The 9235-nt window shown below is 59.4% G+C and overlaps 1 protein-coding gene across 1 annotated transcript; it reads right to left on the bottom strand.

Moving 5' to 3' along the window:
- Positions 1-981: 981 nt before the first annotated feature.
- On the bottom strand, positions 982-5464 carry LOC104066258 (zinc finger protein 70). Its single transcript, XM_054052319.1, has 2 exons — positions 5355-5464; positions 982-4082 (listed from the first exon to the last, which is right to left on the bottom strand). Exon 2 carries the CDS (start codon positions 4072-4074, stop codon positions 2443-2445), a length of 1632 nt encoding a protein of 543 aa, XP_053908294.1. The 5' UTR covers positions 4075-4082; positions 5355-5464; the 3' UTR covers positions 982-2442.
- Between the last annotated feature and the right edge of the window lie 3771 nt (positions 5465-9235).

Here is a 9235-nt window from a genome sequence, read left to right as displayed (position 1 = left end):
ATTTCTCTGGGCAGCCTGTTCAACCTCTTATTTTACGGGAGCTTCTCCAGCTCTTGGATCATCTCCATGGCCTCCTCCACACACGCTCCAACAGCTCCATGTGCTTCCTCTAGAACTCAACCCACAGCTCTAGGTTAGGTGCCACCAGAGCAGAGGAGCAGAATCCCTTTCCTCCCTGCTGGTCCCACCACTTTGGATGCCACCCAGGACAGAGTTGGTTTTTGAGCTGTGAGCGCACATTGCCGGCTCGTGTGGAGCTTCTCCTCCACCACCACCCCAAGGCCTTCTCCTCAGGGCTGCTCCCAACCCATTCTCCATGAATCTATGTTTGGGATTGCCCTGACCCCAGTGCAGGACCTTCCATCGAGGAGGTGCTTCATGGTTCACGTGACAACTCCAGAGTCCCACCATGCCTCAAAGGGTGAAGAAGCACCACCACCATGAGCAGCTTGTCCTCAGGGCAACCCCCTCCCCTGCCACCACAGGGAGAGGCAGATCCCGGGAGGGGAACCTGCTGAGATGAGGCCATGCGCTCCAAAGGACCTTCAGGGCTAGGCTCAACGCCGAGATCACATCCCAACCTCACAGCTCACATCCAGGAATGACGTCTGGGAGAGCCTGAGCTCCCTCAGTGTCATCTTGGGTTGAAACGGAAGGTAGCTGGGACACTGTGGGGTAGGGAAGGAAGCCAGCATGACCAGGAGGCCGTCAATGCTCCTCAGAGAGGAACCCACCATCCCAAAGCCCCAGCTCCAACCTTGCTGGCTCATCCTGCCCCCCTCCACTTGGCCGCACTGAGTGAGGTCCACCTCACGCCCTTCTCTCTCCATGCCTGATGACTTCCAACCACACTTGGAGAAGGCGTGGGATGGGAAGGAGGCCACCAAGCAGTAAAAGTTCACACCAAACCCCAGCCGTGCGCTGGAGGAGACAGAGCCATCGTTAAGGAATCATCCTGTAATTAGCGTGTGCCCGGGAGCACCCGCATCCCACCCCACCCCATTCCCACCACTACAGAGACCTCAGGGAAAGGGGGGACAGGAGCTCCAGGAGGCCACTGCAGGAGCACCTGCACAGGTGAGGACAAGGTCCACGTGTCCTCTTCCACCCATGAGCCAAGGGAGGGGATAAATCCAGGCTCCGGTGGCTGCGCAGGGCTCGGTCCAGGCAGCACGAGGAGGAGGAGGAGGGATGGAGAAGGCTCCTTGGTCTTCTTTGGCCACGCACCAACCAGGTTCTTGCCTGGAACATCCTAATAGGTGGTGGAGAAGGACTCCACTGGGTGCCTCTCCCTTGCTTCTGCTCCCCCGGGGGTGGACGGGATGGGAGGTGATCAATGAGGTCAACGAGCAGCAGCAGGAGATCTAGATGGGACCTCCAACCCGAGCAGTGCGTGGTGGTGGCTCCTGCCCCACCTCCAGGCAGGTCCAACCCCTCCAGTGGGGACCAGCGTGTCCCAACGCCCCCCATGCTCACTGGGATCCCTGGGAATGGGAATCTGGGATGGTCTGGGTGGCTCAGTCCTGCAGGAGGCTAAGGACAAGGGGCTCCTTGTTGCCCAGTGTGCCACCGGCCACCACGTGGAGCTGCCGGACACGATGGCGCGCAGGGAAGGTCCTGCTGGGATCACCCACGTGGGTGGAGAAGGACACGGCACAGGTCCAGGTTCAAAGGGACTGGGGTTCAGCAGCGCTGCAGCTTCCTGGGAGTGGGAGGAACCTACGGAGATGTGGCCACCACCAGCTGGTCTCCAGAGGACCTTCAGCGCCTGGCTCAAACCCAAGGTCACATCTCAACCTCATGGCTCATGGCCAGGAACAGCATCTGGAAGAGCCTGAGCTGCCGTAGCGTCATCTCAGCGGTTGAAATGGGAGGACGCTGGGAAGCTACGGGGGGAGGAGGCCAACATAGACAGGAGGCCTTCAGTGCTCCTCAGAGAAGAGCCCACCAGCCCAGAACCCATCTCCAAGCTTGCTGGCTCATCCATTTGGCCGTGCTGAGTGAGATCCACTCCACATATGGGATGTGGCCGCTCTCTCCACGCCTGGTGACCTCTCACCACGCTGGGAGAAGGTCCGGCATGGCAAGGAGACCATCAAGCATGGAAAGGTCACACCAAGCCCCAGCCACACACTGGAAGAGGTGATGAGGCAGAACCATCATTAAATAACTGTCCTCTAATTCAATGTGGCTGGGACTCCAGATCGCTGCAGACTTTTGGGGATGGAAGGGGAACCTTCTGAGATGTGTCCACCACCAACGGGGCTCCAGAGAACCTTCAGGGCCATGACTCAACCCCAAGATCAAGTCCCAACCTCACAGCTCACGTCCAGGGACCACATCTGGAAGAGCCTGAGGTGGCCCAGGGTTCCCCAGGAGCTCGTCTGTGGTTGGCGATGGCACCTTGGTGGCCACCACGGCTGTGCTCATTGCGCCGGGAGCTCACCCATCGCGGTGCACGCGTTGGTGTTGCAGAAGATTGGAAGGGTGGGCGAAGCCCTTCTCGCAGACGCTGCACTTGTAGGGGGTTTCACCCGTGTGGACCTTCTCGTGCACAGCCAGGTAGGCCAAGTCCTTGAAGAACTTGTGGCAGAAGCTGCACTTGTAGGGACGTTCCTGGCTGTGGACGCGGTGATGTTGGAGAAGCAAAGAAGGGCGGGCAAAAGCCTTCCCGCACGCCTCGCACTTGTAGGGTCGCTCACCCGTGTGCGCCCGCTCGTGGATGACCAGGTAGGATGATTGCTTGAAGGCCTTCCCGCAGGTCTTGCAGACGAACGGACGCTCACCCGTGTGGACACGTTCATGTGAGGAGAGCGCGTTGGACTGCTTGAAGCCTTTGCCACAGAGCGGGCAGACGAAGGGGCGGTCACCTGTGTGGACACGCTCGTGGACCTTCAGGCTGTGGCCGTAGGTGAACTTCTTGCCACAGACCCCACAGACGTGGGGTTTGTCATCGCAATGTTGACGTTGGTGGAGCAGGAGAGCGTTGGAGGTGGGGAAGTCCTTGCCACAGTCGGCGCATTTGAAGGGCTTCTCAGAGCAGTGGGTGAGCGCGTGGCGCTGCAGCTCGTACGGCGTCTTGAAACTCTTGGCGCAGCGAGGACAACGGAAAGGACGTTCTCCACTATGGATACGTCGATGCTCTTGGAGGTTGGAGGACCTCTTAAAGCGTTTGCCGCACAGCTCGCAACGGAAAGGTCTCTCCTCGGTGTGGACCAAGCGGTGGCTTTTGAAGTCCGAGTGGCGCTTGAAGGATGCCTGGCAGAGGTCACAGCGGAAAGGACGCTCCTCATTGTGCACCACCTCATGGCTGAAGAGCTCCCAAGCTCTCTTGAAGGCCTTCTCGCAGACGCCGCACTGGAAGGGTTTCTCATCCACGATGACCTCCCGGATCTCCAGGTCACCCACACCGCTCGTCCCACGCTTGGAGTGGCCTGGAAGCCCCACCGTCACCTCCTCCAAGTCACCCGCTGCTCCACCCAGCACCAGTTTGGCCGTGGAGTAGATGCCACGCTCGTCAATGAGCTGCACGAAGTCTGGTTTGGGGTGGGGATCATCAGGAAGGGGCAGGACAGGAGAGCAGGATCTGGACCTTCTGTCCTCCTCCTCCTCCTCGCAGGACCCGGACCTTCTCTCTTCTTCCTCCTCCTCGCAGGAGCCGGACCTTCTCTCCTCCTCCTCCTCACCGCCCCGCGGTGCTGCCACCGCCTCCCTCACACCAAAGTTCCGACCCCAAACCAACCGTAGCCTCTTCCCTCGCGACGGTCCCGGCTCATCGCCGCTCTCCCCCATGGGAATCCGGTTTGACTCTGGTTTGAGACCCAATCGGTGCTTCCGCCGGCATGGGCGCAGCTCTGCTGGTACCGGGTGGCACAGGGAAGCTCCTTCATCCTCACCTTCCTCCCTCTGGCAGGATCTACCGGCACCGAGGGAGCAGCAGCGGCGCCAGTGATGTGGAGAAACCGGATCCACTCCGTTTGTGTCCGGAAGGTCTAGTGGCTCCACTTCAGTGGAAACAGGGGAGAGCGGTGGTGAAAAGGGGGGCGCGGGGGGCGGAGGAGGAGGAGAAGCCATGGCATCAGCTGGGGAAGAGGAGAGGAGAGAGTGAGAGAGGGGTGGGGACATGGACAGGGAGGGGATGGAGGAAGAGGAGGAGGAGGAAGAGGACGAGGAGGAAGAGGACGAGGAGGAAGAGGACGAGGAGGAAGAGGACGAGGAGGAAGAGGACGAGGAAGAGGACGAGGAAGAAGAGGAGGACGAAGAGGAGGACGAAGAGGAGGAGGAAGAGGAGGACGAGGAAGAGGAGGAGGAAGAGGAGGAGGAAGAGGAGGAGGAAGAGGAGGAGGAAGAGGAGGACGAGGAAGAGGAGGACGAGGAAGAGGAGGACGAGGAAGAGGAGGACGAGGAAGAGGAGGACGAGGAAGAGGAGGACGAGGAAGAGGAGGACGAGGAAGAGGAGGACGAGGAAGAGGAGGACGAGGAAGAGGAGGACGAGGAAGAGGAGGACGAGGAAGAGGAGGACGAGGAAGAGGAGGACGAGGAAGAGGAGGACGAGGAAGAGGAGGACGAGGAAGAGGAGGACGAGGACGAGGAAGAGGAGGAGGAGGACGAGGAGCGGATGGGGTGAGAGGGAAGAGGAGGGGGAGAGGAAAACTGTCCCTGTCTGTCCCAGTCCCCCCAGTATAACCAGACCTTCTCCCCTCACTGCCCTCCACCATTCCCATTCCAACCAGACCTTCCAGTACATCCCAGTCCCTCCCAGTATCAACCAGACAATCCCATATCATCACCCTTTACCAAACCCATTACAATCAGACTTCCATCAAACCACAGCCACCCAGACTCTCCCAGTGCCTCCCAGTATACCCACTTGCCCTCATCTCACTGCCTTCCACCTACACCATTACAAACAGACCTCCCAGTCCATCCCAGTCTTCCCAGTATCAACCAGTTCCCCTCCTCTCTCTGCACTCCACCACTTCCATCAAACCACAGCCTCCCAGTCTGTCCCAGTCCCTCCCAGTAGCATCCAAACCCTCTCATGTCATTGCCCTTCTCATACGCCACTACAACCAGACCCTCCCAGTACCTCCCAGTATTAACCAGAGCCCCTTGTCTCGTCGCCCTCCCCATACACCATCACAGCCAGTCCCACCAGTTCATCCCAGTCCCGCCAGTATAACCAGTTCCCCTCATCTCTCTGCGCTCCATCACTTCCACCAAAACACAGCCTCCCAGTCTGTCCCAGTCCCTCCCAGTATCAGCAGTTCCTCTCATCTCACTGTCCTCCACCTACACCATTACAACAAGACCTCCCAATACATCCCACTCCCAGTATAACCAGTCCCTCTCACCTCTTTGCGGTCCATCACTTCCATCAAATCACAGCCTCCCAGTCTGTCCCAGTCCCTCCCAGTATACCCAGTCTCTCTCATCTCGCTGCCCTCCCCTGTCCCCATCACAGACAGTCCCTCCAGTCTGACTTGGTCCCACCAGTATAACCAGTCTGTCTCATCTCCCTGTGCTTCATAACTTCCATCAAACCACAGCCTCCCAGTCTCTCCCAGTCCCTCCCAGTATACCCACTTGCCCTCATCTCACTGCCTTCCACCTACACCATTACAAACAGACCTCCCAATACATCCCAGTCTTCCCAGTATCAACCAGTTCCCCTCCTCTCTCTGCGCTCCATCACTTCCATCAAACCACAGCCTCCCACTCTGTCCCAGTCCCTCCCAGTATACCCAGTCTCTCTCATTTCACTGCCCTCCCTTGTCCCCATCACAGACAGTCCCACCAGTCCATCCCAGTCCCCCTCAGTATAACCAGTCCCTCACATCTCCCTGTGCTCCATTACTTCCATCAAACCACAGCCTCCCAGTCTGTCCCAGTCCCTCCCAGTATACACAGTCTCTCTCATCTCACTGCCCTCTCTTGTCCCCATCACAGACAGTCCCACCAGTCCATCCCAGTCCCCCCCAGTATAACCAGTCCCTCTCATCTCTTTGCGCTCCATCACTTCCATCAAACCACAGCCTCCCAGTCTGTCCCAGTCCCTCCCAGTGTACCCAGTCTCTCTCCTCTCACTGCCCCTCTTTTCCCCATTACAGCCAGTCCCCCCAGTCCATCCCACTCCCAGTATAACCAGTCCCTCTCATCTCCCTGTGCTCCATTACTTCCATCAAGACACAGCCTCCCAGTCTGTCCCAGTCCCTCCCAGTATGACCAGTCCCTCTCATCTCTCTGCGGTCCATCACTTCCATCGAACCACAGCCACCCAGACTCTCCCAGTCCCTCCCAGTATACCCACTTACCCTCATCTCACTGCCTTCCACCTACACCATTACAAACAGACCTCCCAGTCCATCCCAGTCCCCCCCAGTATAAACAGTCCCTCTCATCTCCCTGTGCTCCATCACTTCCATCAAGACACAGCCACCCAGTCTGTCCCAGTCCCTCCCAGTATACACACTTGCCCTCATCTCACTGCCTTCCGCCTACACCATTACAAACAGACCTCCCAGTCCATCCCAGTCCCCCCCAGTATAACCAGTCCCTCACATCTCCCTGTGCTCCATCACTTCCATCAACACACAGCCTCCCAGTCTGTCCCAGTCCCTCCCAGTATACACAGTCTTTCTCATCTCACTGCCCTCCCCTGTCCCCATCACAGACAGTCCCACCAGTCCATCCCAGTCCCCCCAGTATAACCAGTCCCTCACATCTCCCTGTGCTCCATCACTTCCATCAAACCACAGCCTCCCAGTCTGTCCCAGTCCCTCCCAGTATACCCAGTCTTTCTCATCTCACTGCCCTCCCCTGTCCCCATCACAGCCAGGCCCCCCAGTCAATCCCAGTCCATCCCAGTATAACCAGTCCCTCACACCTCTCTGCGCTCCATCACTTCCATCAAACCACAGCCTCCCAGTCTCTCCCAGTCCCTCCCAGTATACCCACTTGCCCTCATCTCACTGCCTTCCACCTACACCATTACAAACAGACCTCCCAATACATCCCAGTCTTCCCAGTATCAACCAGTTCCCCTCCTCTCTCTGCGTTCCATCGCTTCCATCAAACCACAGCCTCCCAGTCTGTCCCAGTCCCTCCCAGTATACCCAGTCTCTCTCATTTCACTGCCCTCCCTTGTCCCCATCACAGACAGTCCCACCAGTCCATCCCAGTCTTCCCAGTATCAACCAGTTCCCCTCCTCTCTCTGCGCTCCATCGCTTCCATCAAACCACAGCCTCCCAGTCTGTCCCAGTCCCTCCCAGTATACCCAGTCTCTCTCATTTCACTGCCCTCCCTTGTCCCCATCACAGACAGTGCCACCAGTCCATCCCAGTCCCCCCCAGTATAACCAGTTCCCCTCCTCTCTTTGTGCTCCATCACTTCCATCAAACCACAGCCTCCCAGTCTGTCCCAGTCCCTCCCAGTATACACAGTCTCTCTCATCTCACTGCCCTCTTGTCCCCATCACAGACAGTCCCCCCAGTCCATCCCAGTCCCCCCCAGTATAACCAGTCCCTCACATCTCCCTGTGCTCCATCATTTCCATCAAACCACAGTCTCCCAGTCTGTCCCAGTCCCTCCCAGTATACCCAGTCCCTCTCATCTCACTGCCCTCCCCTGTCCCCATCACAGCCAGTACCCCCAGTCCATCCCAGTCCATCCCAGTATAACCAGCCCCTCTCACCTCTCTGCACTCCATCACTTCCATCAAACCACAGCCACCCAGTCTGTCCCAGTCCCTCCCAGTATACCCACTTGCCCTCATTTCACTGCCTTCCACCTACACCATTACAAACAGACCTCCCAATACATCCCAGTCTTCCCAGTATCAACCAGTTCCCCTCCTCTCTCTGCGCTCCACCGCTTCCATCAAACCACAGCCTCCCAGTCTGTCCCAGTCCGTCCCAGTATAACCAGTCTCCCTCATCTCACTGCCCTCCCTTGTCCCCATCACAGCCAGTCCCACCAGTCCATCCCAGTCTTCCCAGTATCAACCAGTTCCCCTCCTCTCTCTGTGTTCCATCGCTTCCATCAAACCACAGCCTCCCAGTCTGTCCCAGTCCCTCCCAGTATAACCAGTCTCTCTCATCTCACTGCCCTCCCTTGTCCCCATTACAGCCAGGCCCCCCAGGCCCCCCAGTCCATCCCAGTCTTCCCAGTATCAACCAGTTCCCCTCATCTCTCTGTGCTCCATCACTTCCATCAAGACACAGCCTCCCAGTCCATCCCAGTCCCCCCCAGTATAACCAGTTCCCCTCCTCTCTCTGCGCTCCACCGCTTCCATCAAACCACAGCCTCCCAGTCTGTCCCAGTCCCTCCCAGTCCAGCAGTCCCTCTCATCTCAGTCCCCTCCCCCATTCCCACTCCCACCAACCCCTCCCAGTCCTCCCCAGTGCCTCCCAGTTCCCCCCCCCCCCCATCCCACTCACCGGCTCTGCCGCTGCCGCTGCCCCTCCCCCTTCGCCATTTCCGGGCACGAAACGTCCGGGGGGCGGGGCCAGAGTGGGGGGCGGGGCCAGAGCGGCAGTGGCGTGCCCTAAGCACGGAAGGGGGCGTGGTCAGAGCGGAGGGGGCGTGGTCTAAGCACTGTCGAAGGAGCGGGGGCAGTCGGCGTGGCCTGAGCGAGACCGGGGGAAGGGGGCGTGGCCTGAACGCGGAGGGAAGGGGCGGAGAGCGCATGCGCAGAGGGCGGGTGGGGAGGGAGCGGGGCGGGAAAGGGGGTTCGGAGGGGTCAGAGGGGCCGTGCGGGAATGGGGGCGCGGGGGGGAGCGCAGATGGCGACACGGGAGGGGAACAGGGGTGGGGAAAGGAGGGGGCATGGGGGGAGAAAAGGGGGGACACGAAGAAGGAACGCCGGGGGGGAAGGGGGGGACACGGGTGAGGGAAGTGGGGGGACATGGGGGGGGAAGGGGGGACACGAAGAGGGGACACGAGTGGGGCAAAGGGGGGACATGGGGGGACGCAGGTGAGGGAAGTGGGGGGACAGGGGGGCAAAGGGGGGACACAGGTGGGGACGCGTGGGGGAAGGGGGACACAAAGAGAGGACACAGGTGAGGGAAGTGGGGGGACAGGGACACGGGGGGAAAAGGGGGGACAGGAAGAGGGTACATGGGGGGGAAAAGGGGGGGACATGGGTGAGGGAAGTGGGGGGACAACGGGGGGAAGGGGGGACACGAAGAGGGGACACGAGTGGGGAAAAGGAGGGACATGGGGGGACACAGGTGA

This window comes from Cuculus canorus, chromosome 33 (assembly GCF_017976375.1).
Source record: "Cuculus canorus isolate bCucCan1 chromosome 33, bCucCan1.pri, whole genome shotgun sequence".
Classification (NCBI taxonomy): Eukaryota; Metazoa; Chordata; class Aves; order Cuculiformes; family Cuculidae; genus Cuculus; species Cuculus canorus.
This window is presented reverse-complemented; position numbering and strand designations above follow the sequence as displayed.